Source organism: Bufo gargarizans, chromosome 2, assembly GCF_014858855.1.
Source record: "Bufo gargarizans isolate SCDJY-AF-19 chromosome 2, ASM1485885v1, whole genome shotgun sequence".
NCBI lineage: Eukaryota > Metazoa > Chordata > Amphibia > Anura > Bufonidae > Bufo > Bufo gargarizans.
The window spans coordinates 493,182,171-493,207,935 of record NC_058081.1 but is presented as its reverse complement, the minus strand read 5'-3'; the positions used below and the strand labels follow the sequence as shown (position 1 = coordinate 493,207,935).

The following is a 25,765-nucleotide window of genomic DNA, read 5'->3' as shown; positions in this document are numbered from 1 at the left end:
CAGACTCTTCCTGTGACGTTGCGACCAATGGTGCTTCTCTCTTCTCCTGTTCAGCTGCATAATGTAGATTTAGCTGAACAGGAAGAAAGAGGGCCACATCTGGTCACCAGGTCAGAAGAGCCAGTAGTCACATGATAGCTAAACGACAGACGGGTAAGTACTACTCAGTGTCTTCTCTCCACAGGTCAGCAGAAAGAAGCTTTTTAGGTACACCTCCAGAGAACCCCTTTAATAAATAGAAACCACAATGCACGTGTGAACAGATCCTATACTGCAAGCATCTACTGGTCAGTCCACCTACACTTCAGGCTGCTCCAGATACTGTAGAAACCAGAAGGAACCTCTTTGCTGATGACCACTACTGGCCGGGATAGGATAGTCCTGAGAAGATTATGGATCGATCGCTGGGAACTATCAGGGTAAACAAGCATTAAGGTACATTGGGTTTTATATGTCAGAACATGGAGACAGGTTCCCTTTAAATTAAAATGCTCATATATGCGGGGTAAATAAGCTCAAAGTGTCCCCATTTTGCGACCTTTTGAAACCAGAATGCTGGAGCGCAGGGTGTGATCACTTCCATCACAGACTGTGTGTATGAATAAATATTTCCAATTACTAGACCCTGTTAAACAAGGGTTAAAAAAAACAAATGTACAGGTATATGGTAAAACCAGCTTGTTGTTAAACATTATTTGCATGACGAGAGAATAAAAACTGCATTGAAATACAGCCATTTTCTGCTGAGAGAATCAGCAAATCCCTATAGGACAGGAGGCACAGCGCGCTCGCCAATCACCGGGAGACAGCTCATACCCTGCGCTCACATCTGATAAGTTTGGTCCTTGCTTGGTGAAAAGCCACGTGACGTTTATTCAGGTGCAATCACAGTGTAAAGATCGCATTACACCAGTATCAAGACCAGCAAGATTCTCCTATGGCAGTAGTAGGGACATGCCCAAAACCTCGGCGGACTTACTGCAGTTGCAAACTTCTTAGATACTTTAGGCCAGGGATGGCCAACCTGTGGCTCTCCAGCTGTTGTAAAATACAATTCCCACCATGCCCTGCTGTAGGCTAAAGGCAGTCTGGGCATGCTGGGAGTTGTAGTTTTGCAACAGCTGGAGAGCCACAGGTTGGACATCGCTGCTTTAGGCAGTAGAAAAGTCAATCTGGTTGCAGTGTAAAGTACGCTGCCTACCACTGGATTTGTGCCATCACCTTGGTAGAAAATTTACTAAATAATTATAAATTTTATCTCCTCCTCCTTTCAGTGCCAGTGAAAGTTAATGAAAAGTTTGACTTGGGCCTCGCGCACACAACCGTATGTGTTTTGCGGTCTGCAAAAAACTGATCCGTAAAAATACAAATGACATCCGTGTGCATTCCGTATTTTGCGGAACAGAACAGCTGGCCCCTAATAGAACAGTACTATCTATATCCGTAATGCAGACAATAGGACATGTTCTATTTTTGCGGAACGAAAATATGGACATACGGAAACGCAATGCACACGGAAGTACCTTTTTTTTTATTTTTTTTATTTGCAGACCCATTGAAATGAACGGTTCCGTATACGGTCTGCAAAAAACAGAGCGGACACTGAATGAAAATACGTTTGTGCACATGAGGCCTTAGGTTGCAGTTTCGGGAAACCTCCGCCCAGCTGGGGACTTATCTTAAATGAACACTATGCTAGCGCAGTCCTGCACCTGCAGACATGTTGCCTAGCCTTCCTACTTTTAACTCTGGGTCTCTTTAAAGCCGCTATAGGAGTATTACTACTGGGATATGCCATCAGTTTAGGATCGGTGGGGTCAAAAGAGCGAAGGGGACAAAGCGCTGCAGCAACCCCTTCATTCTCAGCAAGAGTAGGAATCATAGAAGTCACCATCGATGGGCGATCAAGGAAAGGGGTACGACTAGCACAGTACAGTGCTATTCCATGAGGCCTTATTGACTGATTTTACCACTAGTTCATGTACCGTATTCACTCTTGAATGTCTCAAAAGGGACTGTAGCACTGTTCATACTGAGCTTCCTGGTTCCTAACGGAATCCCAGAAGTCCAGTACTCTCTCCCCTTACACGGGCTGATCTGCAGGGACCACACAACTGCTGACTTACAAACCCATTCAGAGTCTACGCAGAACCAGGTGACACAGCCCTTTAAAAAAAAGGTATGGTGCCCCCTGGACACTCTGCGCACATGACAGGACTCCTGGGAATGGGTGCAACGGAAACTATGCACTTCTATTAAAAGGCTTTTACAGATGGAAGTCATGGCACGCCATTGATCTTCAGGTACTGTACTTGAAATCCAAGCAGTGCCAGAACAATGCCAGCCTTGAGTGATGCAGTAAAGGGTTAACAACAGTCATGTACTAGAAAAGCAAATACAACTATGATATCCTACAGTACGCCCATAGCACAGCCATGGTACAATATGTCCACAGAGAATATATTGATCCACGAGGTAACAATGCACACACATCCACCAAATAGCAGGACACGCTGGACACTACCTGCAATGTGACATCTTTCAGCCAGAGGTCACCTCATCTGCTACGCTCAAAACCACTGCCGCCGCCCCCCCCCCCCCCCCCGTATGGATATTTTTGGTACATTTCTAGCCATGCTTACGAATACACCTCCTTCACTCCAACAAAATATACATTAGAAAAAGCCGAAACGTGCAGACCACCATACCCATCACCAGCAACAGAGAAGTTATTTATGGACACTAACAATTCAGTGTCCTTGGCATCCCCCCCCCTCCCCCACCGTACTCCAGGAGATAAAAACCCCACCTCTACGTACCCCACCCTACCATGACCACAGAAACAAGATCATCAATGGCCCATCACCGGGATCTGCAGCTCCGCTCAAGCTCAGATAGAAGACTAACCAGCAGCTGGGAAGGGTTTGCTCCACCCCTCCATCACCCCCACCCATTGGTTAAAATACAATGTACTCCGACTCCAAGAAGTACACATATGCAGCCAAAGAAACAAAGCAGCATCATAGTTTGCAAAGTACTTGGCAGGCTGTGCAGGATTTGCAAAGGTCTGGGGCTCCAGGAAGCCACCAGAACCTGTTGCATCAGCATTACTGAGCCCTGTAACATGACTGACTCATTCAGCCCTGGTAGCGCTTTAGAAAGCTGCCCTGCAGCCCTGGTTAGCATACATTAAAGGATAACTGTCAGATTTTATTTGCCAGTTTGTTAGAGCTAGGCATGTATACCCGAGTTAGGCTACATGCACGCGACCGTGTGCCCCCCGTGGCCGTATTGCCGCCCGCATACAGCGGGTCCGCAATACACGGGCACTGGTCGTGTGCATTCCGCATCACAGACCCATTCACTTGAATGGGTCCGCAATCACTGACATATGGAACGAAGGCACGGATCGGTAGCCCACAAAATGCTTCAGTGGTTTTTCTGGCCGTGCCTCCGGACAGCAAAAAAGTAGAACATGCTCCACTTTTTTTTGCGGTGCGGACCGTCTGATGTAGATCGAGAACCCCATTTAAGTGAACGGGTCCGCGATCCACATGCGCTGCTCAGCGGTCTGTGCCCGTGCATCTGCAAATTGCGGTCCGCAGCACGGGCACCGAGCCCTAATGTTCGTGTGCTACTTAGGCTACTTTCCCACCTTTGTTCGGGGCGGATCCGTCTTGTATCTGCACAGACTGATCCGCACCGATAATGCAAACGCTTGTATCCGTTCAGAGCGGATCAGTTTGCATTATTCTTTAAAAAAAAAAAAAAAGTCCAAGTCAAAATGGATCCGTCCTGACTTACATTGAAAGTCAGTGGGGGACGGATCTGTTTTCAATTGCACCATATTGCAAGTCATCAGGAGGGATACGTTTGGCTCCGCATCGTCAGGCGGACACCAAAACGCCGCCTCAAAAATGGAACGGAGACCAAACAAAGCCAAACTGATGCATTCTGAATGGATCCTTATCCATTCAGAATGCTTTGGGGCTGAACTGATCCGTTTTGGGCCACTTGTGAGCCATGAAACGGATCTCACAAGCGCACCCAGAAACGCCAGAGTGAAAGTAGCCTTAGTCTGTCAATGACTGCCAAAAGATCTGTAATTACCTTATAACAGCAGCTTTCATTAATGTCTCCTGTCCCTTTCCACTGCTCCCTTGAAAGACCATTACTATGGCTTGTCTGTCTCCGGCTAAGACAGAGGGGCGGTCCTTCACACTGCATGCCTACATTAGGCTTCAGAGTGAGGAGGCGTGTCTCTCAGTAATCCAATCTGATTGGCTACAGCAAGTTTGTGACCTGAGGAAATGCAGTTTTGTCCTCAGAGAACTGGCAGAGGAGCCATCTTGAGAAGATCCTCATAATATAGGATTCAAAACAACACTAACTAAGGGGAAAACTCAAGGAAAACAGTGATTAGTGAAGAAAATAAAGATTGCTTTATGCATAATGCTGCTGCAGCAGTAACATATGCTAAAATTGATTATTTTGTTTATGAAAACATGACAGTTATCCTTTAAGCAAAACTGCTCCAGTGTGGCATCTGCCGAACTGCCAGTGTGGTAGTAGCCGAACTAGAACACAGGCTCCTAAGTCCATAACCTACCCAGCTATGGCATTATACACACGTATGGACACTATGGGCCAGATTAATCATTGGCTAAAGTCAAATTTATGGCGTAAAAAAGTTGCAAACCTTTGCGCAATTGGTAAAACTGCGCACAAATGTGCGACTTTATGGCTCTGCGCTATGCTCGCCAGTTTTCTGAAAGTGGGCGTGTTTTCTTATGTAATTAAATCTCTAGCCAGATTTAATATTGCGACAATTTAAAAGACGCAATAAATTGCGTAATTTCACTCCAGTGAGTGAAAAAAAAATAAAAAAAAAGTAAAAAGTTTATCTTTTAACCTATAAAAATGTTGAAAGTTAAATGTAAAAATGTTGAAAATAAATTTAGTTTTGTTTTACTAGAATTAATAATGTTTTATTAATGTATATTTGGTTAAATATTAAAGTATAACAAGTTTTTTTTTAGTTTCCTAAAAATATATTCCAAAATTTTTGGTTTTGCACTGTTAAAAAATTTTTTTTTGTTCTATAAACGAGGACAGTCTGATGTGTATCGCAGACCACATTTAAAGTTAATGGGTCCTATAACTGCATGCGCCGATCCCACGAACAGATGACAATGGATGTTAAAAAGGGACAACAAAAAAAATACGCACTTCACATTCAAATATTACACTATACACACTTATTACACTTTTTTTACCTTTTCAATATTTTTTCGGCTTCTGTAAAATTGTTTACTTCTTTTATCATCATCATCAAAAAGATCTGTCAAAGATGGGCCCATGTTTACCTTGTTCTCTTAGGTACAACTGATAAGTAAATCTTGCGACTTGTCAGAAACCTATAAACGTGCGACTTTTTCGTAAAGACGTGCAACTTTTTTAAAGCCACTTACTGAAGGATAAACTGCTACCGTCAAACCTCATTTATCACACTATTAAAGGACCATTAATAAATCTGACTGTTTACTTTCCCACTGGCGTTTTGGCTTTCCGTTAGTGAGATCAGTTCAGGGCTCTCACAAGCGGTCCAAATTGGATCAGTTTGCATTCTAATGAATTCTGAATAGAAAAGGATCCGCTCAGAATGCATCAGTTCAGGTGTCAGTCAGATGAAACTGAGCTAAACTGATCCGTCCTGGCACACAATGGAGGTCAATGGGGACGGATCTGTTTTCACTGAGAAAACGGATCCGTCCTCTATTGACTTTTAATGCTGTTCAAGAGGGATCCGTCTTGGCTATGTTAAAGATAATACAAAATAATCCGTTCTGAACGGATGCAGACGGTTGTATTATCTGAACGGATCCGTTTATGACGGATCCGCACAAAACGCGAGTGTGAAAGTAGCCTTAGCCAAGTGACTTTGTACATATGTAAAAGTTGAGTAAGATGTAAGTGTAATGATAAATCTGGCCCTATATGGCGATACACAGTCCATATTGTATGCCATATGGGCCCATAGGTACTGTGTGCCAGTACTACCATATTACTCCATATTAAATATACTGGTCCTTTATAGAGTGAAGACAAAACCAGCCAACTCTATATTAAGAGGTATCCCGTTAAATAGGTGACAGGTTAAAGAAATTAACTACTTTATGCCATCAGTAGGGAACCCATGATCTCAGACCCCATCTCTATTCTTGGAGGACCATGTTCTGGAGATAAGTCTCCCACCCATTAGACCTGCTTCTATCTGGCATTTCCTATCCATATGCTGAGAAGGTCCAGCAGGGACAACCCCTTTAACGCTAGTGAACAACGGTGAGAGAATATAATGGGTTGAAAGACTATATGTGACTGGCATATTAAATAATTCCGCCCTGATTTTGGGTAGATAACCAGCAGCAGTGACAATATCCACCAGTCATAGAACTACACAGTCATATGGCTTTGCCTTGTAACCAATGGTAGTAATATCAAGGATGGTCACATAGTGACAACCAGGGCCAAGTTTATCCGCTTTATATTTCGAGCATGCGTCTTCTACCTTGAAGAATTAAAGGGGTTCTCTCACTTCAGCAAATCCCATTTATCATGTAGATAAAGTTAATACAAGCCACTTACTAATGTAGTGTGATTTTCCATATTGCTTCCTTTGCTGGCTGGAGTCATTTTTCCACCACATTATACACTGCTTGTTGCCATGGTTACGACCACCCTGCAATCCAGCAGCTGTGGCCGTGCTTGCACACTGTAGGAAAAAGTGCCTGCCTCTCTTGGTGGCCAGGATGGTGGGGGCTCACATAGGCTGGTGCTTTTTTCTATAGTGTGCAAGCACGACCACTACTGCTGGATTGCAAGGTGGTCGTAACCATGGAAACAAGCAGTGAATAATGTGATGAAAAAAAATGAACCCAGGCAGCAAAGGAGGCAATATGGGTAATCACAATACATTAGTAAGTGCCTTGTATTAGCTTTCTGTACATGATAAATGCCACTTTCTGAAGCGAGACAACCCCTTTAAACCATTGTTCTTGGATACAGCTCTAAAAAGGCACCCATACACCTTCAGCAGTTACCTGCTGATAGCTATAGCGCCCAGCTACCTCAATTACATACAGACTTGATTTATGTGAGGATAAAGGCGCTGGCAGACACTTCTGACAAAGACTTACCTAGTGAAAGATGATATCTTTAGGGAGGGCATAGACTGAGTTTGGAAGACAATAGTTAACATGTATGGAGGTCTTAAAGGGATTCTGTCACCTCGTTTCTGGTTAGAGATACGGACATGCACGGCTAGATCGCCACTAGCATGTCCGCAATATACCTGTCCTATAGGGCTGTGTGATTTTATTTTGTTTAAAAAATGATTTTAGAGATATGTAAATGAGTCTTGTAAGGTGCCCAAGGGTCTGTACGAACCTTCCTGGTGCCCAGCCACGCCTGCCTGTGAAGGAGCCCAGCACCGCCTATGTCCTCTGAATCTCTTCCTTTTCGTCAGTTAGATTGCCGTAATCTCGCGATGCGCAGTTCCTTCCCTGAGGCTGATGCCAGCAAGGGGAGGAACACTATACTGGCACTGCGCATCGCAAGATTACGGCAATCTAACTGACGAAAGGATGAGATTCGGAGGACACAGGCGGTGCTGGGCTCCTTCACAGGCAGGCGTGGCTGGGCACCAGGAAGGTTCGTACAGACCCTTGGGCACCTTACAAGGCTCATTTACATATCTCAAACTTTTTTTTAAACAAAATAAAAGCACACAGCCCTATAGGACCGGTATATTGTGGACATGCTAGCAGCGATCTAGCTGTGCATGTCCGTATCTCTATAACCGAAAACGAGGCGACAATGTCTGTGAAGGTTCTCATTTATCCAGGTCATAGTATATCTGTAAAGAATAAAATCAAGAAATCTACAGTACGTCCCGTTGCCTTGATTTATTCTTTACAGATAGAGGTGACAGAATCCCTTTAAGAGGTTTTGCCAAATCACCATCATACTTGATTCCTTACATATTATGGTGGTGTTTTTCAGAACCAGCCACCGTTCTAGTGTGTATGCAGATGTCTAGACTTCACGTAACAGGAGATTTTGGTGGCGAGAAGGATGTAGCTGTTGAATTTCAGCATACCTGCTCCATTTGTTTTCAGGGGAGATAAGCCATTGGCCAGAGGAGTCTCACAGCGCCTTACTCCCCTCTCGCTATTCACACATCAAGTGTGGGGTTAGACAAGGGGAACAGCTGCCTGCAGTGTATGGTCTGCCTAAGGGTACATTGACAAGACCATATGTATTTTGTGATCCATTAAACATGCGTTTGGCACACCCATTCACTTGCTGGCATTTTGCCAGCAAGTATAGGACATGTTCTATCTTTTTTCAGAACGCACATATGGATGCGGAAAGCAAACAGATGATGGGGGAAGAGAGGAGAAAAAAAAAATCCCTGTTTTGCAGATAGAAAAAGATATACCGTCATGTAAATGTACCTCTAGGCAGATTTTTATGCAGGTCTAAGCCAAAAGTGGATCCAGCAGGAAGGAGAAGTATAAGTCCTTCCTTCATATTTCCCATACCGATCAAACCCACGTCTGGCTTTGGCTGAAAAACCTGAAGGAAAATCTGCCTCAAAACCTTCTCCAAAAACTCCATGTGAACCTACCCACAGGCCATACCACTCAACGAGAACTGGTTCTAGAGAACGTGCCCCAGGTCAACCACCACTGGGACTCTTTTCTTCAATTAATGTCTTCAAGGGAATGGGTGGGGCTGGATAAACAGGTCTCCCCTCCTCCACATCTAGCAGAGGATAAGCAAATACAAGCAACCCCCACCCAAACAAATAGTCAAACCTCTAATCGCAGGAAATCCACCACATGCAGTGCCAGGCCTGTACACCAAAATCTATTGGCACAGTAACTGGTTCATATAGTGCTGACAGGCGCTATATAGAGGCCATAGAGTGAACACAAACAGCACCGCCGTTACTACAAACTTCAGGATTCAAAGCCACAAGGTGTCATAGGGATCAAAAAACAAACATAGGAGTCATAGAGGAGTCAGTCACCAGCCAGTTGCCAAGGTGCCTATACAAACTAGGTTAGTCTTCCCCACTGTTGCAGTGAAGTAGACCAGCGCTGGGTGGTGCATTTTGTTAGCAGATGTACTGTGCATATACAGGGCTTTGGTCCTGAAGGTCAAAGGGTTAAAAAAAAAAAAATTACAAAAAAAAATATATATATCTGGCAATCATGAATACAGTACCTACAGTCCCACAACCGCAAAAACCACACAAACTGGACAGGCGTTGTAGTGGAGAAAATTCAAGGCAAAATATTAGTGATGCTCTCCCTTTAAAGGGAACCTGTCACCGGGATTTTGTGTATAGAGCTGAGGACATGGGTTGCTAGATGGCCGCTAGCACATCCGCAATACCCAGTCCCCATAGCTCTGTGTGCTTTTATTGTGTAAAAAAAAAAAAGATTTCATACATATGCAAATTAACCTGAGATGAGTCCTGTCCCTGACTCATCTCACATACAGGACTCATCTCAGGTTAATTTGCATATGTATCAAATCTTTTTTTTTTTACACAATAAAAGCACATAGAGCTATGGGGCTGGGTATTGCGGATGTGCTAGTTGTCATATAGCAACCCACGTCCTTGGCTCTATACACAAAATCCCGGTGACAGGTTCCCTTTAAGACCAACAGATGAGCCTGCAGCTACATACGACAAAATGGTGACCATGCAAACCACCAGATTTCTAATCGACATATTAATGACTTTCACATTATGAAAGAATTATGGCCCAAAAGTATTGCTTCTATGGGAGCACCATATGGCAATTAAAGGTCTGTATTTTTACCCATAGGGACACAACATACAGGGCATGTGCTGCATACACAAGGGCTGTTAACGCCCCATCTAAACATGCCTTGGGCAAGACTGAATGCTGCACGTGGTATCGGAACAGGAGGAGCTGAGCAGATTAAGGACTCATGCACACCAACGTATTTTCTTTCCGTGTCAGTCAGTTTTTTTGGCAGACCGTATGCGGAACCATTCATTTCAATGGGCCCACAAAAAAAAAAAAACACAGAAGTTACTCCGTGTGCGTTTCGTTTCCATATGTCTGTTCCGGAAAAAAAAATACATGGCCTATTATTGCCCGCATTACGGATATAGATAGTACTGTTCTATTAGGGGGTCAGCTGTTCCGTTGCTCAAAATACGGAATGCACACGGATGTCATCCGCAGACCGCAAAATACATATGGTCGGAGGAGGAGGTCCATGACTTCAAAGCCAAGAATGAGCAGAAATTTAAATGAAAGAAATACAAGTTAGGGCTCGTTGATGCCGAATCCGCAATACACGGGCACAGTTCCGTGGCCATTCCGCATCACGGATGCGGACCCATTCATTTCAATGTGTCCGCAAATCCGGAGATGCGGAACGCAACACTACGGAGTGCTTTCTGGGGTTCCGTTCTGTGCTTCCTCACCAAAAGATAGAGCAAGTTAATCTTTTTGCGGAACGGAAGGATCGCAAACCATTTCAAGTGAATTGGTCTGCCATCTCCATGCGCCTCCGGCATTGCAGGCTGCAATTTGCGGTCCACAGCACGGGCTTCACACGTTTGTGTGAACGAGCCCTTATACTGAATCTTTTCCCACTGATCTATATATCAATCTTCTCAGCTCGTCCTGCTCTATATCATGCTGCCTGCAGACTGCACTGCATTTTCAAACTGTCATGTTCCCTTTAAAAGGGAATAAGTCACCAACAAAAATATCCCATTGTTTAAAAAATTTTTGTAATGTGTTGGGGAATGATAAGGATAGTTTTTCATATATATTTTATCAAAGGGGTTGACCACTGTTTGTGAGATGACTTTACGGCACTTACTAATATAGCCTTTGTTCAAATTCTGATATTTCATAAGGTATGCCCCTTGTTTGTCTGGCCATTTGTGCTGTCCACACAGAGGTCCTGTCCATAAAATGGCTGCTGATAGAGGGTCATGTGACCAAATCACCTCCATTCAAATACACTAAACTCCCAACAGTACAAGTACATATGACAGGTGTGTTTGACATAGAGGGTCATGTGACCAGGCAAATCACCTCCATCAGCAGCCATTTTATGTAAAAGTTCTCTGGACATTACATAAGACTTTGTAAACAAGGGGCATACCTCATGAAGTAAAAAAGGGTGCAGAATTTCATCAAAGGCCATAATAATTGCTGTATAATCTTACAAACGCATTTGTCATCAGTAACCAGAAGATGGCCATCCCCTTTAAGTAAATTTGTATGAAAAAAACTGACTCTGAAGTGTCCCTCAGTAGCGCACAGCTGTATGTGTATATATATATATATATATATATATATATATATATATATATATATATATATACACATATATATACATATACATACATACATACATACACACATACACCCAGTGAATACTGCAGGATTATACACCTTTTTAAATACAGATTGTGACATTGAAAAAAAAATATGACAATGAAAATGACATTTACATTTCAATTTAGTGTTTTAGTATTAAAAAAAAATCCATAAATATATATTTTAAAAAAAATACTTTTAACACTAAATTGAAATGTAAACAATGTTATTTTCAAATGACATTCACTTTAAAGGGGTTTGAGATTTTGATTGCTTATCCTCGGACCCCCACTGATCAGCTACGTGAAGCGGCCGTGGTACTCTGGCCTCTTCCTAGGCTAATGAGGTCACATTCATGACATGGCCTAGGCACAGCTCAGTCCCATCCAAATGATTTGGGCTGAGCTGCAATACCAAGCACAGCCACTGTCCTGTACATTTTGCCATTCCTCTTTTTCCTACTATAAATGTATAAATAAATTGACAAGGTGTTTCCTTCCCTGCTGTCAAAGGGAATGCATTCCTGCCAGGTTTAACACTGGTAGAACTGAATGTACAGTAAGACTGTGTCCCTTCTTCTTGAAGATATGGGAGAGCGGATCTCCAGGACGTGTTGTAGAAAGGGCCTAAACGGGGACAGCCCTAACCACTGGATTCCAAAATGCTTGATCTTTTCTACATAAAATGGTCTCTACACAAACTAATACAGTAGGTTGTGTTCCCACATTGTTCCACCATCATCTTCAGATGACATTGTCCAAAATACAAATGAAAATCAAGAAAGGGTTAACCTGCCCAGGAAAAGATAACCTGATCGGATGTGGACCAAAACCATGGTTGTGTGCATGCGCCCATATTTAGAGGAAGCAGCTAATCAGCAGGAATGCTGGGTGTTGGAACCCCGCAGATCAGGTATTGAGGAACTATCCTGAGGATAGGTCATCCATATATACAGCCTGCACAACTCCTTTAAGGTCTCATGCACACGATCGTAAACATTTTGTGGTCTGCAACCACACATCTGCAAAATACGGATGCGGTCCTTATGTATGCTACATTCATGGATCTGAATTGTGACAAGTATAGGTCATGTTCTATCCTTTGCGGAACGGACATACAGATGCATCTGTATTTTTGCAGAGCCATGGTCTGTGGACTGCAAAAGGCTTACGATTGTCTCAAGGACATTTTTCTGTCCCAAAATAGAAGTATAATGGATTGTTCTGGAAAAGCAGACTCCATGTTCTCCTAGTCCAGGTGAATCTTCTGTCCACACTGGAAGCACTATGGCCTCCTCCTCAGCTATGTGAAGGGAACTGACACGCTAAAGACATTTATGGCACAGAACACCACTTTCACACACTCCGAAGGACTAATCAAGAGATACCACATGGATTTCATATCTTGCAACAAATTTAAGTGGACACCCGAAACATGAAGCTTATTTCCCTGAATATGAAGGCAAAAACCAACATATGCCGGCAGCATCTGATCTGACCCTCGCCCTGGTTATACAGCAGATGTATTTAGCTGGAATGGAAGAGATTAAGTGATTAACGGAACAAAACGCATAATCGTGGTTGCCTCTATGTGAAGCACCTGTCAGGATGTAATACCAACACTCTGAAAATGCACACAACCTGCCCCAGTATGTAAATACTTAGTTGTTTTTCCATATTTTTTATTTTATCATGCACCGCTTTGGAAAATCAGGCTGAATGCTAGCTTTGGAGAAAGTCTAAAGCTGGCCACAATCTACTGGAATTAACTCATTTGACTAATCAACTATCGGGTGAAATTTCTACTCTCTCAGGAAGCGTAGACCTGAAAACAATATGGGTGATCCAAGGCGAATCACTAAGAAAATTAAAGGGGTAATCCAGGACTTATGTCTTTAGGATTGCTCATTAAAGAGGTTCTCCAAGACTTTGGAAAAATTTCACGGAGGAAAGAAAAAACCTGCACCTACCTTTAAAATGCCCAGCGCCGCTGTTCCGCTTCCCTGTGGGCCTGCAGCCATTTATGGTACATGTGAACACAGCAAGCTGCAGCAGTCACAGGACAGATGAAAGTGATGTCATCCATATAGATACAGCATGGATAGGTGGATTGTCACAGGACATTTTAAATTTAAGTATGGTTCTCTTTTTTAACTACCCCCTTTTTACAAAAACTTGGAGAACCCCTTTAATATAAGATCCATGGGCATTCTACTCTTAACGGACTGAAAGGGCTGCAGTGCCATGTCCTTTATAGTTTACCAGGCACAGGTCCATACTTCAGTTGCTTCCAACTGCATTTACTGTTAGCAGCTGTGACCGTTAGGCCGAATGCACAGGGCCACGGGCTGGATTCCTGCTGAGAGCAGGAGCGAACGGCGTCATTGGTTGCTATGACGCCGTGCGCTCTCTGCTGCCGCCACAGTACAGTAATACACTGGTATAGATCATACCAGTGCATTACTGTATTGCGGCGGCAGCAGGGAGCGCACAGCATCATAGCAACCAATGACACGGTGCGCTCCTGCTCTCAGCAGGAATCCAACCCGTGGTTCCACGGATCGCTCACGGCCGTGTGCATTCGGCCTTACAGGGAGTGAGCTTCAGCTGAAAGGACACACCTGCTAAACTGCAGCAGAAGGGACTCTTTCCCGAGAAAGGATACGTCCTCTGCACTGCCAGCTTGAAGAAAATCATCCAGTGCAACTAGAATGAATGGGGGAGCTCTGGATTCATATCAAGTACAAGGCTGGTTCTAGCTAAATAGATTACGTACTATATGATGTCCGATTTTTGTTTTCATATTAACCGGACAACTTAACAGTTAGTGTAGGTAGATCCAGGGAAGGAACCAGGTGTATTTCTGTGGGGTTGTCTAGGACATTAGGATATGGCCCAGTAATGGTGCATGTAGTTCTCACACTAAAAAGGCCTTTTATGGTATTTCAATATTAACATACCCTGGAAGGTCAGAGACAAATCAAAAGTTTTGATTGTTGGGGATCGGAGTGTGAAGACCCCCACTGAACCCTAGAACGATTAGAGAGGAGCTCGTACAACACGTTCTCTCTCCTCACTGCAGAGGATGGAATTGAGATGGGTGCTTGTCTCTTCTCATTCTAGAGACTGGTGGGGGTCTTAGCACTCAGACCCCCTACATTCAAAACCTTTACTGTGTCTCTATGACATAACAGTTTTTTGAAAACTTAGTGACACTCAAGTTAGCCCTGGCAGGGCAACCTTTCAATCAAGATAATTTGTGGTGTATTTATTCCAAAGTGCGCAAACTCTTTAAAGAGATACAGATATCCTCTGCCCTATAAACTGGCCATAAACACTGTAAATTATATCCTGGCTGTAGAAGGCCACGATTAATAGAATAGCTGGATCCATGAGAAAACAATTATGGGGCTTGCTTCAAATTTCTAGGCTATACTTAACGAAATACAATCTTGTGTGAAAATACCAATTGAAAAGAACTAATTGTAACAGATATAGTTCATGCATGTCCTTTTAATGCCCCTTTCCTGCCTAAAGGGGGGGAAAAAAAACAACAACTTTTGGTCCGATTCTGAACAGAGGGGTGTGCACCCAAGGTTCCACTTAGAGTTAAAGGACCCAGCCGTTTGCTCTGACTCAACCATGACCATGCCGATTCCTGATTTCCCCTATTCTGCCTTTGAGAGAGGTAAAGGGGTATTCCGTTTATGGGAAGTTATTCCACATCCACAGGATAGGGGATAACTATTAGATTGGTGGAGGTCCTACTGCTGGTACCCCCAAAGATCACAAGAACAGGGGACCCCATACCCTGTGGAATGCCCCCCCCCCCCCCTCCCACAATAATTTCTATGGGAGTTCTTGGAGTAGCCAGTTACAGCACTCATGCCAGACCAGCCACTCTTTGTTTCGGGAACAATCTTCTGTCCAGAAACAATTTTGGTGTCCACATCAACGGTGCTTTCACCTGATGAATAAGCGTTTCCTCAAGAACAAGCATTCATACGATCAACTGTTGATGATCGGCCTGCTTAAAGGACCTTTAGAAGAAGAACATACACAGAAGTTCATCAGCGGGTCCAGCCAGCTTATCTTATGGCCACTTTAAGTGGCAAATATAGAGCATTAGCTTGTTGTGGGTATGCATCCAACTGTAAAAGGAGTACAACTTAACCCCTTGACGAGGAGATGTGCTGTACATGGGTCTTTAAAGGGAACATGTCATTAACGCCATGCTGACCTCACAGTGACAGAAATGCTAATTTCAGCGGTGTGTCACTCATGAGCTAAAAGTGGTTTCCAAGAACCAGCATCATAATCATTGCAGCACAGGCCTGGAAAAGAGACCAAATTCAGAATCTCCTGCACTCTCACCCATCTGCTGATGATTGGCAGTTCTCTCCTAGAGAGAAAGGGAGAAAACTAGATAGAAGACGGTCAGTCATCAGCAGGTGGGCAGGAGATCATGAATAACCATGACTCTTTTCCAGGCCCAGTCTGCAATGAATGTGATGTTGGTTCTCGGCAACCACTTACTTTTAACTTAAACGACAGACCGCTGAAATCAACTCCCCTGTCTTTACTTTATTCTGCTGTTAATACGGGCAGCATAAAGTTGATGGCAGGTTCCCATTAAAGATCAGAGGAGTGGGCACTATAGCTGCTAGGTGCCTGCTGTTTCACACAGAGGACACCTGGGTCAAATGTCTGATCCGCGTTATTGCAAACCCACAGATGTCATGGCCAATTGTGGCCACAGCATTAAAGATGGTGAGATTGGAAAAGCCGTACCTTGGAGGCGATAGGCCTGGTAGCCTTGTACAGGCCCCAGCCTATGGCAGGTATATTCCAATGTGGACCAGCAAATGGTAGTAAAGTGTTGAAATATAATAAACTTCTCATAAACTAATGTATTAAATAACATTAGTGGCAGCGAAACACACCCTAATGAAATCACGTCCCCCCCCCCAGGAGTTTTTTATTCTTTTCTACGTTTTTTTCATCGCATATTAACAGTCTATATGTAAAACAGATTAATTGTTTTCTGGTTATGACAAGAGATGAGTGAATTTCATATTTTGAAATTCGTTCACACTTCGTTTGGTGGTAAAAGGTGAATTGGGTTATGGATTCCGTTACCACGGACCGTAACGCAATTCTATGACGGAATGCCTTCACAAGCATTCCGTCATAGAATTGCGCTATGGTCTGTGGTAATGGAATCCGTAACTCAATTCAGCTTTTACCACCAAACGCAGTGTGAACGAATTTCATAAGTGGAAAAATTGCTCATCTCTAGTTATGACTTATTGAAGTCACTCCTTGTGTTATACTTCCTTGCCCAGGCTTTTAATATTGATGACCTGTCCTCAGGATAAGTCATCAATATCAGATCGGCAGGGGTCCGACACCGGATCAGCTGTATGAGGAGATGATGCGCACTGTGAATGAGGGTAACTTTATTGTTCACATATGTCCTGTCAGAACTGGTGTAAGCACTAGTTTCTGTAAAGTTGACCCGTTATGTCTCTGAACTCCCCAGGGGGTGTGGGCACTTTTTGAAAGCCGAATTTACACAGCCCGATTATCTGGAAAGTGCGTTCCTACTACCTATAAACGCTTGCTCTCAAGAATCGGCCTGTGTAAAGGACGAGCATATCACTCGAAGGATTGAAATGCTCGTTCATCGAATGAAACGATCCCGAGATATGGACACCACAGTCATCGTTCCTAGGAAGCAGATCATGCGGTCTTCTCTAGACAGCGCTCTGCGGCCCAGGAACAATGATTTAGGCTGGGTTCACATAGCATTATGACACCCCAAGGGAATTTCCTAGAGGTATAGGTTTGAATACCCCAGAGTCAGTCAAAATTATGCCACGATATGTACATTGTCTTGAACTAGGCAGTCTTTGGACTCTTAAGCTGACTTTTTTTTACCATTTTTTTTTAACGGACAGAATAAGGCAGTCTACCACACAGTACAGTCCAGTGAAAAATCTGACCCGTTGGCAGCACTGCTTGGGACAACTGGGAATGTGCTGCCGGTTGGGGTGAAGGCACTTTGAACAAGCATCAACGGACTTGTTTCATCATTCGGCACTCAATATGGCCTCACATCCATTGTCTAGGAGGTCGCTAAAAAAAAAAAACCTCAGTGAGACTCTGAAGATTAAAAGTTAGAGTAGGTTCACACTTGTGAGCGGCCTAGACGGATACTGCCGTTCACCGTCAGATCCCATTGACTATAATAGGATCCGGCGGGAGTCCAGCTGGTTTCTGTCTCAGCTCGACAAGAACCATTGCGCTTAACCCAAACGTGAACCTAAAATCACTGCAAAAGGTGCACCAGAATGATATGCAACTGACAACACTGGCTAATCCCTCAGGCTGAGGTAAAAAAAGACTTTAGCCAATGTATTCCAGTCAGGAACACAACAGAGCCCTTTTGCACCACCATCAAGGTATCTCAGTGTGGCATGGGTTTCTACCACTAGACTACCTATGGTGTGTGTGAACATGGCCTGAGAGGTGCCAAGATACAACTTTACAGCCAAGCTCCCACATACCTCCATAGTGAGATCACCATTTGCGTTTGTATATTTTCATCCACACACTACTCCATCTTGTGTAGGATGCCTTTGTGGTTCATATGGTCCACTGCCGACATCCTCCATTGTATACATTTTTGCTGGGTATTGCCGCTAGCAAAGGATCACATGCGGAGGAATTGCTCCCCCGGTTATAAACACGCTTCAGTGTTTGGGGTTTCCTCCCATTTAGGCTACTTTATTTTAATGATTTTTCAAACGTGAACCTAACCTAAAATGTACACTATAGATAAATGGAACCATTAAATGAGAAATTTAAGGCGGCTGTTCAGGATTCTGACTTGTCTGCCCAAAAAACCCTTAGTAAGGATTGGTGGCTGCAGTCACATAGCATTAACATGAAGTAATGTCAAGTGACTGCGCTGTCCAGCCATGGCAGGCTGTGGTCACGTTTGGCTCAATGATTTAGCATCCTAGAGCAGCCACTGTATGCAATGGTTTCTTCTGAAGGAGTCTGACAGGAAAAAAAATCTTCTAGAATCATTACTTATATAATTTTGCCATAAGAAGGCACAATATGGCTGTGTATGAACTACAACAATTCAGACTCCGGGCAGATGAGTTATTCTCTGCTCTCCTTATGGATAATAGACTGACAGGATCCTTCCGGCGCTGTTAGCAACCGTTCTAACTCCCGTCTCAAACGCTTCCAAAGATGATAGCTTTAGGCAACACTTCCTTGCTTGGCCATTTCATATGGAGCTCTGCCAAAGCTCTCACCTACATTTTGGCACTGAGCCTAACACATTTGATTTACTTAAAGATATGGGCAGTTTTCGGTTTAGTAGTAGGTGGCCATTTTTTTTTTTTAACAGGAAATGAGTTGACTGATGAAATTTAACCATTTATCCATAATCCATAAATTCCATCAAAAACAATTCAACGACTACCCAAGAAGCTAGTTCAAAGTTGTCAACCAAAATGGCTGCTCTTCATTGCAAAAAGGTCTACCACAGCAAATATTCATATACTTATCAAATTCTGAATTATGACTAAAGGTAGTTAGCACAAGTCATTAAGGCTCTGGCTCGGATAAGGAAACACATCCGGCTTGTCAGCTGCGTCTTCCATACCTGAACTGACTGCATCATAAATCACTACGATGATCTTAGTTTGGGTCAAAAGAAACATGCTTGGTTCAGAAGATGTGGCCAACACATGGGTGTTTCCCACACCAATTGAGGTTGTGTGCATAAGCTCTTACTGTCTGAGTTGTGAAGGGTCCACCTGACTACTGGATGTTTTTTGGCTATCGTCTGCTGGATCCTGAGTAATCCAATCATCAACGAGAGGCTGCATTAGCAAAAGTGGATCTCCTCAATGGACAATCCCTTTAATTTTACAGAAATAAAAGATCTGGACACACTGTTCTAAAAATGGAGAAATAAGACATTACGGTAAAAATAGGTGTGATATTGCATCACCAGAACGTGACTGTCAATGTGACATTTCATTGATATTGATGCCACAGCCAGACTTACCTGGCAGATCATGGAGGGGGAAAAGAATAAATAAAATAAAAAACACACAAGTGGGCTTACAGTGTCAAATGACCTGCTGATCATGCTATACACCGAGTTTAAGCTGACAACGGATGAAAAAACAAAAAACACTGACATCACATTTTTGGAAAACAATAGTCCACCGTTGCCATCACAAACATTCTCGTGTAATTCTTAAGACAGTGGAGCAACTTTTCTCTTATGTGTAAGGGCAGCTTATACAAGGAGCAGCGTCACAGGTTTGCCTACTCAATTTCAAACGCAACAATTTAAATAATCAATAACTTTTTACAACTTTGTATAAATGAATACTTCAATTAACTATACGAAACTTTGTAATATGCCTTAAACAAATTTATTTTTCTCCAGTTATCAGCTGTCCAAAAGGAACTATGAAATTTCTGTTCAATGTCCAGATGGACAAGCTCACGGAAGAATCAGATTACAGACATGACATACAAAGAGACTGCACCAAATAGGCAACTTCTGTGTCAGCCCAAGTGCTTTATTCACATCCATGCGGGTCAGTACTTCTCTATAATGTCCTCCGTTAGCTCTCCTGACTATCATAGGAATTTATTATAGGAACTAACAGTATTAATCACTATGATTCAGTCAGTTGGGGGTCAAAAAAGCTGTGGTTGACACATGGACCGCATTTCCTTGATCGAGCACATTCATGTCAGTCTCCTCTTCCACCTGTTGGCAGTGGACAGGAGATGCTAAAAAATGCCACATTCAAGTCATATAATGGACAAAAATTGTAAGGCTACATGCACACGACCGTATGCGTTTTGCAGTCCACAAATTGCGGATCCGTAAAAAAAACAAAAAAACACAGAAACGAACAACGTTCGTGTGCATGTAGCCTAAGATTGATTAATGCAAAAGAGTTGATACACTTTAAGAACAATGGGGGCCACTACTGATCAAGACTGACATTTTCTACAACCGTTTTGACATCCCCCCCATCCACCGGAAGTGGCCCTTATTTACAATGAGGCACCCACCTCGTCATAAACTAAGCACATCCTTCAGCAGTCCACGTGCCAAGAATGAGATCAACTCTTGCATAGATTTCAATCATCTCTTGCGTCTGAACACTGGTGTAAACTATGGCAATTCTGCCCTTTTCAGAAGTGGCAAGTGTGGGATATAAAAAAGGCCATTTCAGCAAAAAATGTTTACGCAAATGACGTTTCAAAAGCTGCAATCTCAGAGTTTGCAACCTTTGTAGAAGATTTGTACCTATGACACTGACTGACCTGTTACATGTGCACTTGGCAGATGAAGACATTGTGTTGGTCCCATGGTCATATGCGCCCGCATTGCTCCAAAAAATAAAGTTTTAATCTATGCAAATGAGTCTCTAGGAGCAAGGGGGGTGTTGCCGGTACACCTAGAGGTTCTGCGATTACATTTTCACTGCCTGGTCAAAGTGGAGAGGGGGTTGGCAATTACAGAGCATAGCCTCTACATGTAAGGGCAATGCCCCCATTGCTCCTAAAGACTGTGTTGTTCTCTGACCAACACAGATGACTTCAGCTGCCAAGTGCACATGTAACAGGTCAGCCAGTTTCATAGGTACAAAACTGCTGACAGATGCCCTTTACCCAGAAAAAGGCTCGACTTATTATGGGAAACCAACATGTTTCACAATTTAAGATTAACTGGAAGCATTTTCTGTTGTCAATATTGCCCAGCCATGTCTGAGAAGAACATTCCCCACAAATGCCATAATACTATTTGTAAGGGCTCGTCCCGCAAAGTGCTGGCAACAACTGTGTGCACCCTGCAATCTTGAATGGGTACGCAATCCGGGAGATGCGGTGCGGACCGGATGCCCACTGAAGCACTACAGAATGCTTCCGTGGGTTTTCTGTCCTTGCCTCCACACCGCAAAAAAAATAAAAATATAGCGTATGCACTACTTTTTTGCGGTGTGGACAGTTGGTAGCAGATCGCGGACCCCATGTAATCGGATGTTCTTAATATGAGATTTGGAGGGGGGATTGGGCGACGGCACCCCTGACCCCTAGCGATCGATCAGCTGCAGGAAACAGTAGACAGACCCAGAAGCAGAAGGCTCCATCCGCTCTGTAGTGGCCAAGCCTGCAGCTGATCGGTGGGGTGCTTGGAGTCAGACCCCCACCGATCTGATATTAAAAAGGGTTTTCCACAACTTTAATATTGATGACCAGCTGACTGGCGGGGGTCCTGTACACAGTCATCCATAACTGCAGGCTGGAAGCCCCGTTACGGACCACCCTGGACACACCACCGAGTCTGGGGCAGCAGAGGGTGATGACAATATGACATTTAACCATAAGCTGAGCCCTGGTATCTCGGAGGGCCTGTCACCTGAAGTACAGCTGCACACATACGTGCGTCTGGCTGCACATGGGAGCTGTACCAAGTCCCACTGCCACTTATAGCCTGGGAAGAGCACCCGAGCTATTTATATGAGCGCAGGGCAGGCGCGCAGAGTGCCAGCCAAGCACGGGAGGCTCGCCAAGGCCCAGTCAGGCGACGGAGGCGCCTATAAGGCAGTCGGCCGCCGGCGCACCCACATGGCGAGCAGGGCCCGTGTGCACGGTGCAGACAGGCGCTCAGGCCTAGGTACAGCGACCCACGTTGCCTGTCTGCAGAGGAATGCTGGGTAGCCGAGGTGGGCGGGGCCTGCAGAACGTTGGACCGTGAACGCTCCAAAATGGAACGTTGGACTCTGGGCGTTCTTGAATGGAACGGTCCATTAGGAAACGTTCTTTTGGCCCACACGAGTGGTACGTTCCACAGCGGACCCCTGCGATTAACCCCTCCGCCGCCAGCAGCACACTCCACCCACATGGCGTCACACGCATTGCAATGGGGACCCATCGAATGTCTGGGGGTGCTGCTGGTAAGGAGCCAGCTATCCTCCACCCACCTCCCAGGCCAGACTGCAGTGTCATCAAAGGGTGGACTGGGTAATGGACACCCCACCTCCTCCCCCTCGACCAGTCACCGCCCCCCATATCTCCCGTGTCACAAGCCTGGGGGGGGGGGGACAAGCAGGTGACCTTATAAGCGCCTCAATAATTCATACAAAGTCGAACATAATGACCCCCAAAAAATTACATTAAAAAAAAAAAAAAAAAAAAAAAAGCCGCTCATGACAAGCACATGGCCCTGGAGAGCCCCTGGCAGCACCGCCCGCAAACAACTAAAGTCCAGAACATGCCACCCTGCAGCCGCGTGCCCATGCAGAGACCGGTGCACCCCCCAGCACAAGGCGATAACCCACCTGCGGAGATCTGTCCGTTCACCGGCCCCCCGGGGCCCCCATTGCCTTTGATCCAGGGGTTCACCTTGGGCGGTGGAGCTTCCACAAACTCCTTGCGCCCCGGCCCATCGTCGCCGTCCTGCCCGTGCTCTGGTTTGCCTCCCTCCGACCGTCTCTCCTCCGCGTCCGGTGGTGGCTGCTGCTGCAGGGGCGGCGGTGGCATAAGCGGAGCCTCTACCTGAGTCGCCATCTCCCTTGCCCACCACCACCCGGGCGGGGATCAGCGCTCCGACCAGCCGGGCTTCCCTCTCTGCACGGATCACGTAAGGATAAGAGGAGGAGATCGCTGGACACCGGACGCTCGATCACCGGGCGGAATCCCGAGGCTATCGCCGCAATATGGAAGCCAAGGAAGACCACGCGATGGGCTGTGCGGGGACGCGCTCTGAGACACGCCGACGTGCGCGCTCCCGCCGGGCCCGTGGGGAGGAGGGAAGGGGCGGGGATCTGGGCTGAGGGTCAGCTGGAGCCCCATTCATGCCTCGTCCGCGCTTTGTCCTGCTGAGACTTGTAGTTCATGAGGCAGTGGTCTAATCTGTGCACACATACAACCCCCAGCGTAAAGTGCCAGGGCTTGCTGGGAGTTGTAGTTCATGAGGCAGTGGTCTCTAATCTGTGCACACTTACAACCCCCAGCGTAAAGTGCCAAGGCATGCTGGGAGTTGTAGTTTCTGGAGAACATTGCACTGTGTCAGGGGTTTCCAGATAAGTAGCCATTCCTGAGTTGTATCTGGGTTATGAAAGGCCAATGTAGATAGGATTCTGTTCACATGTGCGGTACAGGAACATTACATGTACGCCAGATGTGACCTTCATCCAAGTTCTCAGCAGCTCTGGTGAATGGAGAGGGGTTGAGAAGACCCCCGCAGTGATGGTGTAAGTCCAGGACAGTAGATCTACAGTCAGGCTGGAACTAGATCACGCAACCAACTGTATGTATTTTGCAATCCACAAAATGCGGATCTGCAAAAAATACGGATGACGTCCATATTTTTTCCGTTGTAACACTGCCTTTTCTTGTCCGCAAAATGGAGAAGAATAGGACATGTTCTATCTTTTTTGCGAGGCTACAGAACAGACATATGGATACAGATTGTGTGCTGTTCACATTTTTTTCAGCCTCATTGAAATGAATTATACCGCATCCGTTCTGCAAAAAATGTGGATCAGATGCAGCACAAAAATACGGTCGTATGATTGGGGCCCTATGCTGTGAGTCTAGGAAGTAGACCCACAGTCAGGCTGGAAGTAGATTACTATGAGGCTGTGAGTCCAGAACATTAGATCCACGGTTAGACGGGAACTAGATCACTATGATGCTGTAAGTACAGGATAGTAGACTCATGTGTCAGCTGGAACTACTAGATCACTATGATGCTGTGAGTCTAAGACAGTAGACTCACAGTCAGACTGGAACTAAATCACTATGATCCTGTGAGTTTAGGACCGTAGACCCATGGTTAGGTGGGAACTAGATCACTATGATGCTGTGAGTCCAGGACAGCAGACCCACGGTCAGACTGGAACTAGATAGCTATGATTCTGTGAATCCAGGACAGTAGACTCACAGTCAGACTGGAACTAGATCACTATGATGCTGTGAGTCTAGGACAGTAGACTCACGGTTAGACTGGGACTAGATCCCTATGATGCTGTGAGTCCAGGACAGTAGACTCACAGTCAGACTGGAACTAAATCACTATGATGCTGTGAGTACAGGACAGTAGACCCATGGTTAGGTGGGAACTAGATTACTATGTTGCTGTGAGTCCAGGACAGTAGACTCACGGTCAGACTGGAACTAGATCACTATGATGCTGTGAGTTTAGGACCGTAGACCCATTATTAGGTGGGAACTAGATCACTATGATGCTGTGAGTCCAGGACAGCAGACTCACGGTCAGACTGGAACTAGATCACTATGATGCTGTGAGTCCAGGACAGTAGACTCACGGTCAGACTGGAACTAGATCGCTATGATTCTGTGAGTCCAGGACAGTAGACTCACAGTCAGACTGGAACTAGATCACTATGATGCTGTGAGTCTAAGACAGTAGACTCACGGTTAGACTGGGACTAGATCCCTATGATGCTGTGAGTCCAGGACAGTAGACTCACAGTCAGACTGGGACTAGATCCCTATGATGCTGTGAGTCCAGGACAGTAGACTCACAGTCAGACTGGAACTAAATCACTATGATGCTGTGAGTACAGGACAGTAGACCCATGGTTAGGTGGGAACTAGATCACTATGTTGCTGTGAGTCCAGGACAGTAGACTCACGGTCAGACTGGAACTAGATCACTATGATGCTGTGAGTTTAGGACCGTAGACCCATTATTAGGTGGGAACTAGATCACTATGATGCTGTGAGTCCAGGACAGCAGACTCACGGTCAGACTGGAACTAGATCACTATGATGCTGTGAGTCCAGGACAGTAGACTCACGGTCAGACTGGAACTAGATCACTATGATGCTGTGAGTCCAGGACAGTAGACTCACGGTCAGACTGGAACTAGATCACTATGATGCTGTGAGTCTAGGACAGTAGACTCACGGTTAGACTGGGACTAGATCACTATGATGCTGTGAGTCCAGGACAGTAGACTCACGGTCAGACTGGGACTAGATCACCATGATGCTGTGAGTCTAGGACAGTAGATCCACGGTTGTGCTGGAACTATTAGATTACTATGATGCTGTGAGTCCAGGACAGTAGACCCATGGTTAGGTGGGAACTAGATCCACTATGATGTTGTGAGTCCAGGACAGTAGACTCACGGTCAGACTCGAACTAGATGACTTTGATGCTGTGACTCCAGGACAGTAGACCCATGGTTAGGTGGGAACTAGATCACTATGATGCTGTGAGTCTAGGACAGTAGA

At 44.9% G+C, this 25,765-nt stretch overlaps 1 protein-coding gene across 2 annotated transcripts in view; it reads right to left on the bottom strand.

The window, feature by feature from the left end:
- Positions 1-23,275, bottom strand: part of LARP1 (La ribonucleoprotein 1, translational regulator) — a 57,210-nt gene extending 33,935 nt beyond the window's left edge. Inside the window, exon 1 of one of the 2 annotated variants that reach the window (XM_044281186.1) lies at positions 22,840-23,275. In XM_044281186.1, coding sequence (XP_044137121.1) covers positions 22,840-23,068 — 229 coding nt within the window. In that variant the 5' untranslated portion in view covers positions 23,069-23,275. Of the gene's footprint in view, positions 1-2,819; positions 2,867-22,839 lie in introns of those variants that run through there. The other variant, XM_044281187.1, reaches the window with a different exon arrangement.
- Between the last annotated feature and the right edge of the window lie 2,490 nt (positions 23,276-25,765).